Consider the following 21,869-nt stretch of genomic DNA (forward strand, 5'->3'; position numbering starts at 1 on the left):
TTATTTTGCTCACCAAGCCACCCCAGTTCAGACATGGCCATATGCAAATCAGTCTTGACCCTGTGCCTCATGGGAACAGTCCAACCCGAACTGCCAAGCCATGTCTTTCCTGGACCGGAATCAAGCATCCTCGGACCGGTTTCTGGCTATCAGCCGTCTTCAGCCAGGATAGCTTGACTCCAGTGGCTTAGAGAGCAAGGGACCCACGTCTGGGCATCCCCTTCCCACATAGGGTTAACAGCAAAACACACACGAGTACTCCTAGAGGCAAAATGTAACCTTCCTTCCTTACTAACATGACAGGCGCCCTTTGAACTTGTTGATTTTATGGAGTTAGTGGTTCTTCTTACAAGCTCTATGTATGGCACTGGTTGACTGCAATCGCTCACTAGAGACACTATATGGCCACATCGACTTCCTGGAGACTCGAGTGACCTTGTGTATTCACTAGAGCCACCCCTTTACTTTGACGACTCTCTACAGACACTGCTTAACTTTGACGGGTCCATGGAAGCAGTCGTTGACTATATCCAATGCTCTGGAAGCACAATTTGGTCATTGCTCTCTCCCCAGATGCACCGTCTAACCTTGATGATCCTCTAGAGGCACTAGCTGACTATTCTTACTTCCTGGAGGCACCAGTCCACCCTCCTCACTCTGTAGACGTACTAGGTTACCTCCCTTATTCTTCGAATGTGAAAGTTTACTGGCTTCTCAGAGGCTCGGCTTGACCTTGGTGATTGATTGGTTGTAGCAATAGACTCCACTGTCCCCCTGGAGGCATAAGTTGGCACTGCTGATTTCTTACAGAGACCAATTGGTCTAGTAACTTCATGGAGGCACCCATTCATCTTGCTTATTCTGTGGAGCTACTGTTTAGTCTTTCAGATTCTCTGCAGGCACCTCACTGACCAGCCAAGCTGGAAGCAACTGTTGACTTCAACTTTTGGCATGGAAACCACAGCTGACTTGGTTGACTCTTTGCAGGTGCCAACTTTTATCAATGATTTACCTGAAGAGCCAACTGGTCTTAAAGGTATATAGATGATGCCATCCAGTTTCAGAGACTACAAAGAAACACCACACATTATCCACCTTGAGATTCTTAACCAAAGTAGGGCTATGTCAAGCACAAGAATGGCTTAAATGAGAAAGAGCTGAAAAACTTCAACTAAATACATAAACAAAGAATATCCCACTACCTTCAGAACATGAAGGACACAACTCTAGCACCCCAATAAACAACGAATGGCATAAGCCCAGCCCTTCATCAAGAGCTGGTGCTTTTAAGACTTGCACCTGCCAGTGTCCTAACGGGAGACAGGTATATATTACCAATGCACGAGCCAGGCCAGCACGATCACTCACCAAACTCGGAAAGTAGATTTGTGTTAGTGGCTTTGACTGGAAATAGCGATATATGACACAATTGCATTTAGTCTACATTTTAAAAAGTGTAGTTTGTAATAAAACTTGGCACCACACAGGTCTCACGTTCTTTTTAATTGAGTACGGTAATACGGGGTAGACTTGTTTCTTTACCTGGCTCTTGCCTGGGACACCAGAAGTTAGACTGTCGGACCTCAGTTTCAGTTCCTTAGTTAAAAAAGGATACTAACTACTGAATCTGTGTCTACTACTGTTGAGCAATGAGATTTCTGGTGCACTGGTGGCACTAAGACTGGGATCTTTCATTGCCCCATTAGGTGAAAGATCCCGGCATATGGTCTCCTGGTACCTGGCACAGTTGTATACTTGTTGGATAGGTCTTTCAGCTTTGTGTCGACATTGGTTGTAGTCCTAGCCTTTAGCTAGAAACAGGTGAATTCCAGCTTTCCGATTTGAGCCATATTGGACTTGTCAGCATTAGAATGTAGGACATTGGCATGCAAGCCATCACAGTATCATGAAAGGAGTTTCCAAAGTAATATTTGGAAACATTACATGATCTGGAATATAAGCGAAACATATGCTCTACAACTCCTCAGACAGAAATCAAGTGAATTGAGAGCAACTTTAAAAGACACAGCAAGAAACATTCGAGAATCCCTATATCAGAGATCCAGTGACATCTCCAGAGTTCCAACCCCAACGACGGGGAAATTCTGACATAACTCAATTGGAAATCCAGACACACCATGGCACACCCAATCTCAGATATGACATTCGTGAACATCTAAATCAACAAAGTGGCAATATATTCTCTTTGATCATGGTTTCAGGAAGACCAGGGTTTCTTGTTTAGGTGCGCCAGTTACATTACAGGGTTCAGGCCATGTTTTAGATGATAAATCATTTGTATCAAAGAGTTTTAGTGGTAAAGTTATAGAGTCAATGACAAGACCGGAGGCTATCGGATTATGCATTGGTAAAGTTATAGAGTCATTGCCGTTAAATTGCACTGTCCAAGCGAGGAACTGTAAAGCTTTGTCTTCAACTCTACCAATGGCAATAGCACATATTGCTGCAGCATGGAGTTTGTTTTCTGGTGTGTCAGCCACCTCTGCCATAGGTTTGCTGCCCCTGCCGAGCTGCTCAGATTCCATGCATGCTGAATAGTCCGTCTCTGTGCTGGAGGGCCAGTCACCTGTGACAAGGCACACAAGATTGCTCTTAGTAAGGATTTCGGAGAGGTGAAGCGCAATGGCCAGAGCAACTGACTCTGGAGCACAGGGCTCATGGTCCGATCCCTGGCAGCGGAGACAGCTCAGCATCATGTAACTCTGGGCAATAGCTCACTTCACCTCCCCAACTGCACCCAGCACCTGAAACCCTTATGGGGGTGATATGTTTGTGCTTTACAAATAGGAATTATTATTAGTCAGGGACTCATATTGACCCATTCTGATTCTGCTCTCATTTCCCTATCTGGGTGATACACAAAGAGAGGCAATTAGTCCCCTCAAAAGTGGCCTGCACCAAGAACCACACATGGGTATGAGTATGGAAGTCTTCTACATCGGCGTGACGGTAGTATTGCTGCGTGTAGGAGATCCTTCAGAACATCTTACTGGAAGCCGCAGTGTGGAATAGCGACCAGAAATGCCCATCTGGACAGTTCTAGTTATGGCCACTGGTATCATTTCTGTGTGAGAGTCTGGTATCATTTCTGTGTTTATGCCCCTGAATAGTGCTCTTGGAACCCAGACATTTTTCAGCAACGTCCAAGTCTCAGTTTATTTAGGTGTCTATGGTAGCCCACCATGACCTCAACCGGGCAGACTTTTCACCTCAAATCATCAAGAATAACGCTGAAAATGCTCCCTTCTCTTCCTCTCGGATTGGAAACCATTTCCTAACCATTTGCATCATTATAGCTATTTAGGATAAACCAGCTATCAAGGCAATGGGCACATGACTGGCAAGGCTGTCATCCACTCATGAGCTGAGGTGCCCTTTAAGCTAAATGGAAAAGACATATCCATTTGTTGGTGTGTAAAATCCTCCTGAGACCATAACTCTGGTTGTCTGAGGTGCAGCATCGACTGTCCCACCTTCTTGATGAAAGCCTTAACCACTTGGTGTTATGGTCACAACTTTCTCCTGAAACCCAGGGTGCTAGGCATAATACATGTCCCTTTGTCGGCTCAAAGTAGACTGTTCTCCTGTTTGAATCATGTGGGCATAGCTAAACTGGACAGATAATTGCTTTTTGCATTGCCACAAAACTAGTGTTGTTGCTCAAAAAATATGTTATTTTCCCTTTGGCATTCCAAGCCTATCCGTAGTGTGTATGGAAACGATGTTGGGATTGACTAGCGAGGTAGAGTTCCGGAACAGGTTTGGTGCCACTGTTGCACCCCCTGCTCGCTGCGATTGGCACTGCTCTGCCCTAGCAATGGGAGAAAGATAGCTTTCCTCTGGAGGGTGGTCATGTCAACATGTTAGGTTAAAGGCAAAATGTAGCATTCTTTCCTTGACGGGACTGGCAACTATGTATACTGCGTGTTGGTGGTGGAAGTTCTGCATGGTAAAGGAGGGAGTAACACCCTTACTTTTTGAGGAGGCAAAGATTGTCACCTCTGCGACAGAGAACATTATAGATTTCCCTTGAAAGGCAGAGCATGGTACCCTTGAAGGGGGAGACTGAGTGGTGCTTCTCTAAGGTAGAGGCTCAGAGTGCCATCTCTTGCTGATGGATGCTGATCAGTACCATTTTCTGGTTCAGTTTCAGATTCATACCTCTTTCTGGACACTGGGAGTTGCACATTTTTCAGGTAGGTCATGAGTATCTCAGCCTTATGCAGATGGTTGTCAAGGTACATCTACATGCTTGATGTTAGAAGTAGCACCATTACAATGGGTAGATTACCTGGCCAGGCTGAAGGCCCGCATCCTATCACTGTGGACCTAATGCCGCTCTGGGCGGATGCTGGGAAAGCACCATAGTGTGTTGGCAGATTATTCTTTCTGAAGCCTGTGATTCTGGTGCCAGGCATTTAGGCAACACTGCTTGCATATCTTAACAATACATCATCATGCCCTTGTTGGTGGAACCTTGTAAAAAAATAACTGGCCTCTCCTACATGGGTGCTGTATGTCCTGCGAGCTCTGCTTATGCTAACCATCCCCACACAGGGTCAATGCTGTCCTGATATTAGCATAGAAGAGATCTCTGTTCTCCTTCTGGGCCCTGTTGACACAGAGTTGGTTCAAAGCATGAAAGCCTACAATGCAAGCCCTCTGAATGAGCACACCATGAGCACCACATGCTCTCCAGGTCTCCCTTTTCTCCAATTAAATTACTTGTACCTAAATTCAGAACTCTTCACATATCTCCTCACCTCTAACCCCATCTTCCCTGGTTCACTTATTACAAACAAAGGACAAAACGTGGTGAAATGCAAAGGAGATAACGTGACAGTCCCTCTGAGCAAGGGCGCAGTGGTCAAGAGGAGGTTGCCCCACAACCCTGGCAAGCAACGACCACCTGCACTTGGACAAGGAGTCAGGATTAGTGGCCCCTCAGGCTTCTCTGAAGCAGAGAATTGTGTCAGCAGTAGCACTCTTGTGGCCTACACGGTGGTCTCGTACTCCATCACCTCCTGAGCCTCACCCACACTGCGATATTGCAGACGTGGCGTGGCTGGAGAGGAGTATTCCAGTGCTAAAATGGTTTTACGGAGGCGTCGGTCTATAAAATGTGCGTCCCATGCAGGGTACTTCTTCCGTGGCAAGTCTATCCGGATGACAGGCCCTTCTGTCCGTAGAGTGCGGGCCACAGGTGTGGGTGGGAGGCTAGGCCGCACTTGGAAGACAGGTATGCAGCTGTCCCTGTCTCCTGCTATGCCTTCCCGCTCAGCGCCTGTAGTCCGAGGCAGAGACCTTGGTGGGCTGGTAACCACCTCCCCAGGAGTCCCTGGACAGACCTCTTGCACCTCCTGGAAGACTGAGCTTTGAGTCTGGTTTCCAAACATAGGCCCATTGGGGTGCAGTAGGCAGTAGTAGATGCACATGAAGAAGACTCCCAGGGCAAAGCTGCAGGTCACTACACAGACTATAAGGAGTGCACTGTAGTCTGAGATACTGTTGTGGTGAATCTCACGGTATTGGAACCAGAGTAGGGTGAGTGCCGCGTTCTCAGAAAGCACAATGAGGTAATAGGTGGTCATGCGGCAGCGCGTGGGACCCTCCTTGACGTTGAACCAGCAGAAGATGTAAATGATGCCCACCACCATGTTGTAGATGATCTCCTCCCACTTGGACATGCAGAAGTCTGTCTCGTCACGGATGATCCAGAAGGTCATGAAGAACCAGTGGGCGACAATGAAGATGCCAAAGTAGAGCTGGAACACAGAGGCGAAGAGGGAGAAGGCGATGGCACGTGCAGCGATGGTGAAGAGGTGCCAGAGAATCTGCACAAGCACCCCTGTGTAGGACATCGGCATCTTGTCATCTCGTGAGTCGCGTAGCACTTTCTGGTAGGAGCCAATCATCCAGGCCAGCGAGACCAGTGAAGCTGAGGCTGAAAGACCTGCAATGAGAGAAAATGATAGAAAGTCTCAACTGAGATCCACAAGGACAAAGAATAAAGGGTATTGTGAGGTAGGAATCAGGATAATAAAGCAAAAATCATACTTCCGGCAATACTAGTACCCCAGTAACCTGGCCCATAAAAAAATAATCAGTCATTATAGAATTTTGTATTCTCTCCCACGAGCTCCATATAAACACCCAGTAGCGGCTTGTGGTGGGAGTGCTGCCGGGTGCTGACGTGGGGCGGGGGAGGGGCAGGGTGGGGGTGGTAAACTCCGGAATATGACCGCACAGAGGTAAGTACACAAACAAATACATTAAATGAATTTCGTTGTTCGCGCTGCATCTCCAAATGCGATGCAGCGCGAGTAACGAAATTCTTTTTATTGATTTGTTTGTGTGCTTACCGCTGTGCGGCTGTATTCCAGAGTTTAATACCCCCGCCCTGCCCCTGCATGGATGGGTCAGAGAGACCACTATTTCTACGAAACACAAAGGGCCTCATTTACAACAAAATGATGCAGCGCGGTGCCGCAAGCCATTTTGCTGCGCCGTGGCTGCATCATTTTAAAAGGACAGGGATGTGTCGTATTTACCACAATACGAATCATCCCTGTGCTTTCCCCTGTGCTGGCGCACAATTGGCTGCCATGCGCCTATGCAGGCCCCCTTTCACCACGGTGAAAGGGTGCTTACGTTGCGGGGATGATTGTTGTTGTGCAGGAAGGGACACCTTCCGGCACAAAAACAATCATTGATAGCGTTTTCCTCTTTCTATGGGCATAGAAAGAGGAAAAATGAAGCGAAATAAAAGTATTTCCCCTCTTTGCGCCTCCTTATGCCTCCCCTGGGAGGCCTAGGATTCTGATGCATTCCCAGGTTTACAGAACAATGTAAATCTAGGAATGCAGCAGAATCCATGGGTTTTGCGTTGGAACACCCAAAGCAACACGCCCTTTCATGCAAAGTGATGTGTGAAAAGGGGCTGTATTTACAAGGCCATGAAAAGCCGTGCATGGTAGCTTTGTGGGGCCTTGTAAATATGGTGCAGCACTCTGCATAAACAAATATTATATTGAAATTCAGAGTAATTAAATTGTATTTGTTAGTTATCATGACTTAACTACACATACCCAAGTTTTATATATAACTTCCCAAAATATATGCATTTTCTCCCATGCTTGTGGGACTGGAGTTAATCTAATTTCCTCTTCCCCCAAACAGACGTACTTTCCCAATGTTTGTGGAAGTGGAGTTAAAGTAGTAAATAGGTCCCCACTGCCCCAGATATATATATAATTTCTCCAATGTTTGTGAAACTGCAGATAAAATAGTAAATCACCCTGCACCCCCAATTATATGCACCCTCCCCAGTGTTAATAGGGCTTGAGTCTTTTTAATATGGCCTCTGTAACCCAAATATAAGCACTTTCCCCAATTTTTGAGAGATGGAGTTGAATAGTAAATCTTTTCTCTTCAAAATATATGCAGTTTCTCCAATGTTTCTTGGAGTTGATATAGAATATTTAATCTTACTTCCTACATATATTAACAGTCCCAATGTTTGTTTGAGTGGATTTACAATATTAACTAAGACCCTTACTCCCCCAAACGTATGCACTTTCCCAACTATTTGTGGGAATAGAGTTAGAACAGCAAAGCTATTTCCAATTCAGACAACCCTCAGCAATATGCACTCCCCCAATGTTTGATAAGATTAGAGTAATAATATTTAATCACCCCAAAAATATATGTACTTTCCTCAATGTGTGTGGGACTGGAGTTAAAACAGTAACCATGAAATCCCAATGATGTGCTCTTTCGCCGGTGTCTTTGGGACTGCAGTTAGAATATTTATTTATACCACGTCAAATATAAGCGCTTTCATCAATGTTTATGGGACCGGAGTTAGATTAATAAGTACAGCCCCTAAATATTTGCACTTTCCCAAATGCTCATGGCCCTGGAGTTAGAATAATAAATATGACCTCCTCAAACATATGCACTTTCCTCAGTGTTAATTTATTTGGAGTTAGAATGCCAAATGCCATCTCACTTCAAATTATATATGTTATTTGCGTTGGTAGGATTGTAATTACCATATCAGATTTTTTATGTTTTAACTTTTTTTGTACTTTTAATTTTCTATTATATAGTGTTAATGTTATTTTTTTTAAATGTAAAAAAGTTTTGACATACAGCATATTATTATTTTAATTTAATAATTTACAATAGTGGAATAAATATTCCAGTATAGGTTTTGAGATTTGTGTTCACATTTAAATTATCTCTATTGACAACTAAGTATTTCCATATTTTTGAGAATAAATAAAATGATTAAATATTTTTTGTACATTTTAAAATAGTGTACATTATTTTATAAAAAGATTTCTTATTATTTATGCTGTTATACCAAACATACTTGTTACAAAATTAATCAGATTTCTTTATAAAGTATATTTTTTCAACTATAATTTGAAATATAAAACGTTTATTGCACTTTTAATTATTTATACAAATTACACAAATGTAGTTATTTTTCGGTAGAATATTTTAGATATATTTTAAAATAATTACAATATTTTAATCAGTTTAAATACTATTACTTAAAAATAAATATATGTTTCATAATTATAGCGATACTTTGGAACACTATTTTTTAGTAGATTTTTGTTATGTATAACGTTCATTTTAAATTAGCATATAGTTATAAATGATATATTGGTGGTAAATATTTTCAAATGTACTACATTTTTTACTGTCAAAATTTTTACAGCAGACTTTTTTGTCAACTAAATTATAGGTATGGAATGTCAATAACTTGGATGCAGTTATTTTAGTCTTGCTACATTTGTTTGGTTACGTAATTTTGTGGTCGATATTTGGGACTATACCATGTTTAGTAGGTGGAGACCAGAAGCTAACTCTAGATTTGCTGAGATTAATTGGCAGTAAAAGTGGAAGTCTGTTTAAGGTACGTTTATCCTTGGCACACTTCAGACTTGGAAAGCGCATCAATAAAATCAAGTATTGACCCAGATAGTGTTGTGATGGATCCCTGTAAGCTTGCCAGAAGTTCTACAACCTACAGACTCTAAATGGCTAATGACAGAGGAGTCTGTTTGCCCCTACCAGAGATCCTATTGTACTGGTTCCTATCAACCAGAGTTCTAACAGTCAATTAACTGATTTGTCTCTGAAACACTAGTGCTGTCTTGCCTGCTGCTTTCCCTGATTACCCGCCTCCCTAATGTAAGATATTTGAGTACCTGGAGTGAAGTGCTAGCAATACTCATACAAAGATGCAACCTTGTCATCCTGCTCCACCTTCAACTCACTGCAGGAGCTTTTCCAACTCTTGCAAAAGTCTAAACACTTTGAGCTCCAGCCAGATACATTAGACATCATAGAGCACTGCTTGGACTGAATCATTTGTCTCAACCCACTCAACAGAGAGAAAACAAGGTCTAGAAAGGCAACAACTAAAACACCGACTGAGAGAAATCTTTGTGTGCATCCATACATCTTGTTTTGAGTCAGCTGTCGTGGGACATGTTCAACTACTTGGCTCTTTTTTTTTTTTAAACCTTTATTGACATTTAAACCAAATACAAGTATGGGCCTACAATCCCGGGGGCCGGCCGCTAAGCAGTTAGATTAAGAGAGAGCAATTTTAATCACATGCAGCACCTCGGGGAGCAGAATCTCCATGCTAGCGTACTCTTGGCCACTGAACAGCACAATTAGAAAAACAGGATATAAAAGGTTTTCATTTTATAATATAAGATGGAAGGATCAGGTGCCGAACAATTTCCCAGCAGCGAAAATGGCAGGCAGAATAATAAACGTATCGACAATAAACAGTAATCAATCAAATCAATGGCGCTGAAACAAGAGGTCAGGATGTGAAGAAATATTACGGTCAATTCGCGCCTGCAGTTACCTGCCCTAAGACCCAAAAAACACCACGAGAATTGAGGCACAGATGAAAAAGCAGGGATTGATACCAAAGGAAACCCACTGCACTGACCCAGAAAAGAAAAAGAAAGAAAGATAAGAGGACAGAAAAAAGGCCATAGAAACAAAAATAAAAATGAAAGATCCCCTCCCCCAACCCCCCACCCTGCACCCCTGCAGATGACTACGGCCCCCCCCCCCCCAGCAGTGTGCCTGTCGCCCGAGAACCAAACCCGAAATATAGAAGAAGAGAAAAAAGAGAAAAAAGAGAAAGAAAGGAAACCCCACCTAACGGGGAAGCGGAGGAGGGCTATAGTCTATGCGCTCCCGGTCTCTCCCCCCCGCCCTATCAAAGGGGCCCCCCTAAGCCAACACAAGTAAAGTTGTCCACCATACAAAAATACCCCGGGGGGAACCACAAACCCCCCGCCCCGGAATCCGTCTGTTGATGAAGCAGTCCCGTTACCAATAAATCCATCGTAAACGATTCAACCCACAATCTTAGCCTTGGCCCCGTCTAACAAAGTTGCTGTGTCCCTCGGATAAGAAAAGCCACATCCCCGGAAAGTCAAAGTTCACAGCAGCCGGAGCTTGAGGCAGCAATTAGGAGAGGAATAGCAGGTCCCAACGCACACAGCTTGCACCAACGATGTCCCTCCCCGTCCCCGAAGACAAGCATCGTTCCATCCGCCATATTGGGAGACCGATTGGGGAGGGGGTGCGACTCGTTCCGACACAGATCAAAGTGTGGGCCAACAGTATCCAGGATAGGGGAAGCAGTGAGATGCTCCGATAACTGTAGGACCGATGTTTCCGAGAACTTAAGAGAGTCACCAATCTCAGCACACACGGTGAATTCCGTTTCTTCGGGGGCAGGCACAGCTTCCAGCACCGGGTCCAGACACACCAGTAGGGCTTCCAACAGGGGGCAGGTCGGCTGCTGGGTCTCAAAGAGCAAGTCAGGGCTCGTTCCCAGTCCTATGATTCCATCTGTTGCCGACAGCCAATGGTTGACCTGGGCCCTCACCATCGCGTGAGGCGCCGCAACTTCCACCATTACCATCCGCAAGGAAGGGCCACATTGAGTCCGTTCCGCCGGGTTCCATTTGGCAACAGGCATAATGATCCCCACGGAGAGGCTCCCTCTCCGGGGCAGGATACGCCGGAGCAGAAACAGGCCGTGAGGGACGGGCCAGCAACATGCAGCAACGCGCGGCGGGACCCCAGCGGTGCTAGTGCCGGGCCTCCGGGCCGGGGCCCCCCGCGACGCAGCACCGCGCACCACCCGTCGCCTCACCTCAGGTACAGCGCCAGGCAGCAGAAGGTTGCAAAGTAGTTCAGAGAAATTTTCGAAAGTTCCAGGGACCGGACCCAACCACCCTCGGCAGTCCGTTGTTGTTCACTTTGGACCCGGGTAGACCAGAAATCGAGACCCCGGCTTCCAGTCTGGGTTAGGCCTCAAAACATTTTCGATGTTTCTTCACACCAGAACATCAGAAAAATTCCGCGATCACACCATCGGGATGCAGACTAGTTCACCCACACGAATACGGGGCAGGAGATCAGGATATTCGACAGGATAAGCGAGCTGAGGACGGGGGTCAGCGGAGCCGGGAGACTATGCGGCCATCTTGGTTGGTGTCGTAGCTCCTCCCCACCCCTACTTGGCTCTTTTGACTTTTTTTTTTCCTTTACTACAAAAACCTCAGATGCAGGCCTGATCTTGTGAAACATCCATCGGAAGAAGGCGGCTCTGTATATTGTAATCTGTTTGATATTATTGGGATATTTTACATCTGCATTGTAAGATTTATCATGTTTTGTGAAGTTTTGTTTTGTTTGTGATCCTGTGCTCAGTTGCCAAGCATGATTTTAATGTGGCGGCCACAGCAATCTAGCACAGAATGAAGAAATGTAGTAAACTAAGCCTTGGGACCTCTCCCGCTGGTGGAGATTTTGCTTCTTATAACTAAATACAAACTAGTTTTTCCCTGTTTGACTGGGTTTCAGGGTATAAGTCTGTATGTGTACATGCATGCATGCGGTCCTAAATGGAGGGCTTTGAGGACAGAGATTTTTAGACTTTTTTAGTAGCTGTCACCATTGGTAACTGCTGCAGCCCATTTCCCCAACCCCCGGCAACCAATGCACATGTCCGTGCATCTCAAATTTGGTTGCTCTGGGTTAGCCACAAATGCTACAGTGAAGAAGGCAGGAGAAGTTATCCTAGAGTGGCTCCACCTGAGTTTGTTAACCTGGTCCCCACCAAAATGGATGAACCTAGCCGCCTAGGCCACAGCACGCCCAAGCCAATCAGAAGATGATCATGTCTCAACTGAGAAACGCTTGGAAAACCGCTCTGTACTACACATAAGAGGCACACCGCCATGCCAGACTAAATAGAAAGAACACAAGGTGGTACACCTCGCTCCAGAATTAATGCATTCATATCTGTCAAAATAATCAGATTCCCAAGCTTATGGGAACAATGTAAATAATGAGCTACTGCAACTTACTAGGCTTGGTAATCTTATTTAAACAAAAGAGTTGCTTGTTCTTCAAAAGAAATAGCAGCGACTGGACATTCAGGTTATGGTGCATTGTTCCAGTATCAACTGTATCTGAGTTTATAAATCTCACCCTTCAAGAGTAGACTTTGACAGACTGACCTCGCCAGGCTGTGAGAGTCAGTGCCCCAAAGGAAGGCTCTCTTCAGTTCTTTGAGATAAGCAGCAGTACCAGTCCCTGGGGTCCAGGGATGACTGGCAACCCTTATCACAAGGATAGGTCAGAACCTCTTACCTCCCCAAACCTGGACAAATGGCCTGATTACATTCCTTCTGTTTCCTAAAGAGAAATTGCCAGACTTCTGGCAGAGGATAAATCCCCAAAAAGTACTTAACCCCATTGAAACAAATCCTTTACAGTTCCTGATGTAAATGAGTCATGCATAAAAAAGACTGCTTATATGATCCAGGCACTCCCTACAATACTGGTAAACATCAGTCTCAGAGAAATGTGAGGGACAGGAACTGAACTCCTGCTGCACAGGCAGGAGGTGAAGGGCTGAGGAAAGCTGCCAGAGAAAAATATGAATCTGGAAGAACTCACGAGACACATGAATATTGTTTAAAAGGGGTTGTGGCATCTCAGCCAGGTGCGTAAGGGTCAATAGTGTACCTATGATAGTGCAGCAAGGGCAGTGGCACCGGGGACCAGGGGGGGGGCATTTGCATCTCAATAGGGGTGCTTCTCAACTACTCACAAGGACAAACAGGTTTGGGGTTGGAATGCATTTGCACCTGGGCTTCACATCCTCATTAGAAGATGCGAATTATATTCACAGACCAACCAACTAGTGAAAGTGAAAGTAGTGAAACAGAGGAGCAAGACAAAATAAAATCAAAAGTGGAAGCGAGAAGACGCGGTGAGAGAGCCCGTTAAACTTTTTTTTAAAATAGGGAGAATTTGTCAAATTATGTAAGAGAGAAAGAACAAAACATACACAAAGTAAAAAAGATACTAGGATGTGCTTCAGTTTATGTGTGGTTTCTTTTGCAGATTTATATAGCCTGAACTTGACCCGAAGGTATTGGAGCGCTTTACATGAGCACCGGTTACGTTACACAAGGACACATTCATTTAAGATCAGGGCCTCCCATTTATGCAATATCAGCACTTCGTGACATATACCATGAATGTACACAGCGTGAATGATGGAGGGCACTCCTGTGAGGATAATGATATATGTAGGCTGGCCATGCTTCCGGATTTGTTGGGACAGTCTTGGGGTTTTTCATCATCTGGCCTGCAGAATTCACTAAATATAGCACATATCCAGGGGTAGCTCCTCTGTTGGAGCGGAGGAACCTCGCCCCACTTAAAACCCTCCATAACCCCATGAAAAATAAAATAGTAATTTGTTACCATTTTATTTTTCATCCCCATCCCATGCCAATCGTCAGGACGGGGCGGGGCACTGCTGAGCGACAGCAGCAGGGAGGAGGGTGGGCTGTCTGTGAACTTTTGTTTAAACTGTGCATGCCTTTTTGGTCGGCCGTCTTGAGACGGCCAGCCACACATGCGCACTTTAAACTTCTCCGACCCAGCTGTCTTAAGACAGCTGGGTTAGAGTCAGTGCAGGCCTCCAGGGCACTGTAGAGCGCTGAGTAAGGCCGCTCCCTCCAATCAGGGTGCTGCTTTCACAGCATGAGAGCAGTGCCCTGATTGGTCAAGGGAGTTCCAGGCTCCAGCTTCCAGTTCCTGTTGAGGTCGAGAGCGGTGGGCGTTGTGTATGCCTGGTAATATTTTTTTATTTTATGTGCCCCCACTCCTCCCACTTCCCGGTAGATGCCAGCGGCTTCTGCACATATCCTAGATTTAATTGAGGGTTGATTGAACACATAGGGAAGCAACATTTTACGTGTTCCAAAACAAAATTAGTCAGCAACCCCTAGCAGAAAGTGGTTTACTAACACAATTAATACTTTGTGTAAAGATTCCATCTAAGTACCCTTAATGTCTCAATGCCTGTGCTTCCTATGCTGGCAAGTGCTGTCAATTAAGTTGTTCTGCGCCCTTCAACCTGTAGTCCTACATCTATGTTTGTGGAATGTCCTAGTTTTTTTTTTATCTGGTCGCCATAGAAATGAGTGGGGGGATGAATGCTAAACTGAATAGAAGGACTCGAGTGAAGAAGTGATAAGAGGTGGCTAGGTTAGGATACAACTGGTAGCCCAATGGGAATTTTACTAATGTCTACCTTATACACCACACCAGATGTCAACGTGAGAAGATAAATATGTGATTTATTATGAGATGAAGGGTCAGTGAAAGTCGTTTGTGGTTGCAAAGCCTGAAATTCGCCAGATCCAAACCTCTGTAACCACAACATAGAGCCGCAAAATGGTTTTATCAATCTATTCTGAATCACAATTAGAACCAGCATAAAAGGGGTATTATCGCAATTGTGGTGGCACGGATGTGAATGACGTGATGAGGTCTGCTGGCCTTTGTAGTCCTACATCCCTGCATTTGCACCCATTTGTATAGGCTCCCGTAATTCCTCCTGTGTCATTAATATTAAATGTTGTAATAATCTCATCACAAAATCTATATCCGAAGGGGGGTTTTGTGACAATGGATTTACTTACATATCTTTTATCACAGTTTTGGACCAGAGAGCCCACCATCCATATACCAAGCAGCCAAAATGACCAGAGCACCATTGGAGTTGAGGAGGGAATACGTTACCCTGTAACGGATCAATGCGGCTCTGCTGGACCATGATGCTCAGCTGCAGGACCAGCTGAGGGGCGCTCTTCAGGAATGTTTCCAGGAGGCGCAGCATGCTGATGTCGGCACTCTCAAACATCATCCTCCAGTAGAAGTGTCTTTGCCGGTGCTCAGACTGCCAGCGGCTCTGTAGGCCGAGGTAGAGGGCCCGCAGGTACCTGCAGAGTGGAGAAGAGACAAACAATCGGACAAGGAGTGAGTGTGGTTGTCTTGCGGTCAAAGAAGTGTTCTAGTGTAGAAGGCACACAGGTACCTTCTGATGAAGTAGACTCAAGAGGCAAGACATAGGGTGAATATGTAGGACTGCAAGCTGGGTGACGGGCCAGTATAAGAGCTACGCTGCTATCCATTGGTGCAAGAAGTTGGGCAGAGAGCGAGTGGGTCAAGAAGAAAGGCAAGAGATTCCCGCAGCCAAGAGAAAGCAAGAGATTAGACAAATGTGGATCAAAGCATGAATATCTGAACTCATAGACAGTCATGAAAGGGATAGAGATCAGAGAAGGGATGAGAATTAATATCTGCAGGCCAAGGTAGACATTGAGGTTAGAAGGCCAGGGCAGAAGGGGAGCGCGGGCCAGCAACTCAGCAGACTCAAGCAGTGTACAAAGTAGGCATCTTCCAAGGACAACGAGGGCAGAGGACTGGGCAAAGGGTGAGGATGGAGATGTACAGGTGATGGGGGAGGGCCAGGGTGGTTGTCTCGTGGGCATTTGTGAAAGCGAGAGAAAAGAAGAGACCACGTGAAGAATGGGGTTTGGGATTTGGTGGTCAAAGAACTGATGGTGGAGAACAGGACATTCTAAAGTATTGAAAGGCACTGATCTCTGTCTAATACTTATGTGGAATATTTATATTCAAACGCAGAAAATGTCTAACTAGTACATTTTAAATGCAACAGTTTTGCTTTGTGGTAAACCCTTGCCTGCAGTAACCCAAGGGCATTGCCGATGGCCATGCCCTGTAGGTGCTGCACAAATGGCAAGGCCGTTTGATTTTCTATGAGCACTGTACCCATGCCTTCAGTACAACTGCAACATTGCCACAATTTATGTCCTTGAACAGTATTCATACCAGCTGTCTCTACAAGGAAACCCATGGTCTTCAATCATGTGATCTTCGGACACTCTACTGATCTGTTAACTTTCACTCAAAGATTTCCGCTGCTGAAAGCAGGAGAAATTTCAGTGTGAAAGTCTGGGCAAAATAAGTAATTACTGGCAGAATCAGGACCCACAATTACAGATTTCCATGGCATTTACTCAGTTCCTTGAAAGCCCAACTAGCAATGAGCCTCATTTCCACACTAACAGAGTTACCAACCCCCTGAGTATGGCTAACTCCATTTTCCAGATCACTTGCAATGAGGGCTTATATGTTTCTTCAGATTTTTGTTAAGGAACAAGTTAAAGTCAGTTACTTTGGTAGCATTTTAGGACACCGAATTAGTAAGAGAAGTCTCAAATTTGCATATTTCCTCCAAAAAGTTAAAGAGGCGGCTTTCACAAATAATGTTCCGCTCGAGGTTACCAATGAAGTATGCAGTTCAGATTCAAAGTTTGAGGTTCAAAGATTGCATTTTCTAATTTGTAAACCACATTACCAAAATATTCATTATTTTTATTCTCAAAATGTTGGGGACTTAAAAAACATAAATGCTGGACAGATTTACACTAATCCAAAAAAGCAGACCAAATGCAGTGGCCTCACTTTGGTGATGATCTTTACAGCATATGTTGTGATATTCTTGACAGCAAGGCAATGTTTATCTCCAGCTCTCTAAAGCATTTTGTTCAAACTGCATTTTAAGTGATATCTTTAATTATATCAGATTTAGTAGTCACTTAGGTCACAGCACAAAATTAGGAAGTGAAATTCAGTACCAGGATTAGTGTTATTGCCAAACTCAGGACTTTGAGATGTGCCAAAAAAAATTGAGGCGTTAATTATGGTACACCGTTATTATGTTCCCTTGCACACTTTCCACGGCACAATAACAACCAACTTTTTGCGGGTGAAATCTTGACAGTTTGCAAAAGCGGCTAATGTTTAATATATCTGAATCACCTGTAGAGGGTTTATTGATGAGAGGAAGTGGTTTATTTGTTGGGGTGGGTAGAGGTCCACCACAAACAATAAAGTTACTGTCTTGTTAGGTCCAGTTAAAGGTTTCATTCATTTAAACCTGAGCTTCACCCTTGGTAGCTATTGCTGAGAGCAGACAGGCTTAACTTAGAGAAAATGTGTAAAGCATTTATATCAAAGTAGTTTAAAAGTCAGAATTTGAACACACTAATAATCCAACTCCAATTTAAAAAAAATATGAGTATAATTTCAAAATGACACCAAAATGTTAAAAATCAATTTAAGGAAGCCAGAGATATGAATGTTTAGGTAAAAATAGCACCCAAAAGATCAAAGTGCCAATGATAGTCTATGGTCACAGTAGACCGGGACCTAGGTGCAATTTCAGGAAGACTGCAGTGGAGCACAGGACAGATACACCAACCAGGTTCAACTCGATCAGAGGGTTTACCTTGGAACTTAGGGCCCGATTAGGATAGTGGTCGGTAAGGCCTATCTGACTTGGAAGACAAAAGTTGGGGCCGTTTTACAGGTTCACCAACATTTCCTTGTGACAGGGAGGCCTCCTTGAAATAAATTGAGTTCCTGGGCAAACCCAAACTGATCTTACTGTCAGGGGATCAAAAACACTTCCAGCATCCAAGCCTTTCTCGCAACTAATCAGGGGCTATCCACTGGCTAGCTAAAGGTTGGAGAGCCAAGGCAATTTATCCCCCGGGTGCCCCAGGCTGGGAAAAGGTACCTTTCTAAAAGTTAGTTTACTGTAATAATTATTATAAATCCAATTTCATCATTGAGTTGGGCTTTTAATAAATATTACAAATAGTTGTTGAATAATAATTTTAGCTTGTCCCTAACCGGGAATGACAGAATTCATATTTAATATAGCCCCTCAGTGTTTCTCTATGGCCTAGCTTGCCATGCTACACTGAAAATATGTTTGGGGTGGTAATCATTGTAAGGATATGTGCAGTTTAAATGTCTGCATGTCCTTTTAAATAGCATGCACCCTGTCTTGTGGGCTACAAGCCTATAAAGTTGTGACTAACTAATATATAAAAGGAAGGTTTTCTCATTTCAAAAAGGGTTATTTTGACAGCTCAGCCTGCAGGTTTTAAACTGCAGCAGCCAGGATGCCTGGTGTCATGTTTGCCTGGCCACACTGGTTGGTGGGACAGTAGTGCTGTATTCCATAGTTGCCATTTAACTTTCCATGCCATAGGTGTATTTTGATAATTAGATACAATTTCCTTTTAGGAAAGTTAAATATGCCAATCAGGAGTTAGCCAATTTCAACATGTTTTAGAAGGGAGATTACATGCACTTGGGCCTAGTTAGCAGGGTCCCAGTTCACACAGCCAAAAAAAAAACAGCTGCATCAGTCCACAAAATATGTGGGCGACTATGCAAAAAGCAGCACTTTCTCACAACTGATAACACTGTATTTTGCAATAATGGTGATGTATATGGTGAAGCATCTAACACATACATTTATTATCTGCACTCTACTCAGAATGAGCATTTTGTAAAAGTAATTCTTATTAAAAGATAATAATGACAGTGTACAAGTCGTGTTAGGTTATATAGTCCACAGAGACTCTCTAGTCAGTATATGTGCTATTCCCACATTTGTTTAGTGGTACTCATGTGCAAAATTATCTTTTCCCGGAATTATAATGGCTTCATTTCCGGTCTGTTTGCTTTGTGCATATTTACATACATTAATTGGTAAGAACGTATATTTTTTGCCCTGAATGTGCATCCAGTGGAGCAAAGATGCCTTTGGTTGCCCGAATGTGCATTCATTTGTCTGAATACATTTCAATCAGAGCAAATGTACATTTATTTGGGCTTAGCTCCATAAGCCTGAACCGCTAATGAAAGGCCTGAATCACAAAGTCATTTACAGCTGTGAGCCTACGTTTAAGGACATATAAATATCGATTTCCACATGTCAGCCATTTACATAAGGATATCTTTCAATCTTTGTAACAATGTACAATTCTTTCCCAGGGGTGCATTCAATTATGCATTAGTAGGTGGGGAGTGACAGGAACAAAGTGTGGTTTTCCTTTTAAAGCCACCCATTTCCACCTTCAACATGGTCTGAATTTTACAACACAAAAGGGCTGAAGTAACTCCATTTTGAGGGTGGAAAGGCCAAAACCTGCCTAGAGAAAATTGCAGTTGCTGCAGCGATATGGAAATAGAGTACACCGCGTAATCTCACACAAGCGAGGGACATGAGTACGCTCTTTTGATCAGGGGATGGGAAAGTTCAGGAAGGATAGATCATTTGCGACCATTTTGGTAATCTTGGAAATATTCTGCAGGAGAGGAGACATGCCCTATGACCTCTAATGCTACCAAGCAATAGTTACTTCTGGGAGGAGTAAACTGGTCAAGGTTGTAAAGGATGTCTGGCAAAAAAGCTCTAAACATTGGTAAAGAAGTAACAACTGTCTAAATTAAGAGGCTGTGAAATAGAAACCTAGATGCCATCTTAGAAAAGGAGAGTAACAGAATTGGCACAGAGCTCAAAGTGAGAACAAATAGGGTGAAAGAACGAGAAACTGAACTATCTGGCGACGTCACAGCAGTTCCCCCATAGAAAAAGAAAAAAGACTAATACAGAAGATTGGAATTGTTCTGGTAAAGACCATACAGGGAACAGACAGGGACACAGAATCCACATTCATGCAGGCGCGTATAAAAACAGGATATCGATTTAAAGGCTCTCAGAGACATAGGATGGACGCCCAGTCATCAATATTCCATAAATGTTATGAAATGACACAATGCAGGCTCTTCTTCCCAACGACACCACAGGGTTGACCCCAGGGCTAGCTAGGGTACCAAGGGGCAAGTCTAGAATAACAGGTGACATCCCGGACTACTTCTATTTGAAGTCAATGAGGGAGAGGAAACAAACAGGTGATCACAAAGGCAGCATTCAACCCACACAGATGAACTGAAAGACAAGATGCAGACAGACATAACTTATTAATGCAGTTTTCTAAAGCGCGAAATAACGTAAATACACCAGGACAATAAACACATTCCATATAATCAATTATTGATGAGGGGTCTTGTTACTGACGAGGGGGAGGTCCGCGTAACAGGGGAATGATGGGATAGAGTTATCTTGGAATACAAAATATAACAATGTCTAATGGAATACAATATAAATTAGCATTACTGGATATATAATGCCAAAATAATTTTCAATCAAAACCTGAACATAAGCTGTGGGTTAACAAAAAGTCCATAAACAGAATTAATTTCTGAACATTGTAAGCAATGCTTCAGGTTACACCTGCATGCCTAAATTTGAAATCACCATTTACTCCAATACCCTTTTGTTCTGTGCTTTGCATGGACTTTTTGAACTCTTTAGGCCAGTGAATCAAACATGAGAAAATTCATTAATGAAAAAAATGTTTGCAGTGTGTTTATCAGATAAACTTACAACACTTTGCAAGTACATTATATTGAACATTAGACTCTGTCTGGACACGGCTCTTACGAAACTGAATCTTTCAGATAAATTCCGCATAAGAACCTTTTATAAGTATATCATCAATGTCATTAATATTCTAGAGCACACCTGAACTATAGGACGTTGTCCCCAACAGGTTCCCATAGATAATAATGGTGTGATTTTTGCAGCCATAACAGTAAACTCCTTAGGCTATAATTCAGCAGACACTGATAAAGCAAACCCCTCTGTAGGAGGTTAGAAGCACTAGTGTCCTCAGTTCAGAGCAATATGCACCTAAAACATTTGAAAGTCCCTTGGCCATCTGGTAGTATACCCATGGCAGGTTTTCGGCCCCTGCCAACTGCTTTATGTCAAGAATCTGAGGGGTGAAGTCACCAACTGGCGGCCGTTACTCAATGCTTGTGTCTCACCAGAGCCGTCTTCAGTCCGGAAGTGAGTCAGTGTCACCGTTGACACTCCTGTGCTTAACTGGAATCAACCTACTTAGAAATAAGGTGCGTACGCCTTTACTTCTCACCCAGCTTCGTATGCGATAAAGGAATGGCTTCTCCAATAAGGGGCCTTTTAATGCAAAGTTAAGGGCCTCTCCCACCTTAATCCACAAAGAGGGGACCAGGAATATCAGAAGGAAAGGCTTGCATATATGACACCATTGTGGGAACACTTTTCCTTTGTGTTCACGCTGGGATTGTGAGCCGCTGAATTTTTCCCTGCTCTTGCCGCTACTGCTCGCGGAACCCGCTTCGCGGGTCCCGCTTCGTGTGGGGCCTTGATCTACAGCAACACCAGCGAAGCTCGTTTGAGGAGTCTGTCACCCTACGCCTGAGGCGGTGTTTGTGGGTGTTTGTTTTGTGCAGGGCTGCGAGCGAGTTGCGGGCGCAGGACTTCAAGTCCCAGGAGTGCCCGCCAGTCCCAATAGCCAGCACCTGGGCCGCTCTCCCTGCATGCTCCTCCCCACCATCGCTTCTTTAAAAACCTTAGCCCCTGGATACCTGTTGGAACACTTTTCCTTTGTGCTCACGCTGGGATTGTGAGCCGCTGAATTTTTCCCTGCCCT

At 44.0% G+C, this 21,869-nt stretch overlaps 1 protein-coding gene across 1 annotated transcript in view; it reads right to left on the reverse strand.

The window, feature by feature from the left end:
- Positions 1–2,816: 2,816 nt before the first annotated feature.
- XKR7 (XK related 7) overlaps positions 2,817–21,869 on the reverse strand; it is an 86,565-nt gene continuing 67,512 nt past the window's right edge. Inside the window, exons 2-3 of the mRNA XM_086932680.1 lie at positions 15,187–15,386; positions 2,817–5,974 (exon numbers count right to left, since the gene is read on the reverse strand). Of these exons, the coding sequence (XP_086788806.1) occupies positions 5,016–5,974; positions 15,187–15,386 (1,159 nt within the window). The 3' untranslated portion in view covers positions 2,817–5,015. The remainder of the gene's footprint in view (positions 5,975–15,186; positions 15,387–21,869) is intronic.

This window comes from Lissotriton vulgaris, chromosome 7, assembly GCF_964263255.1.
Source record: "Lissotriton vulgaris chromosome 7, aLisVul1.2, whole genome shotgun sequence".
NCBI lineage: Eukaryota > Metazoa > Chordata > Amphibia > Caudata > Salamandridae > Lissotriton > Lissotriton vulgaris.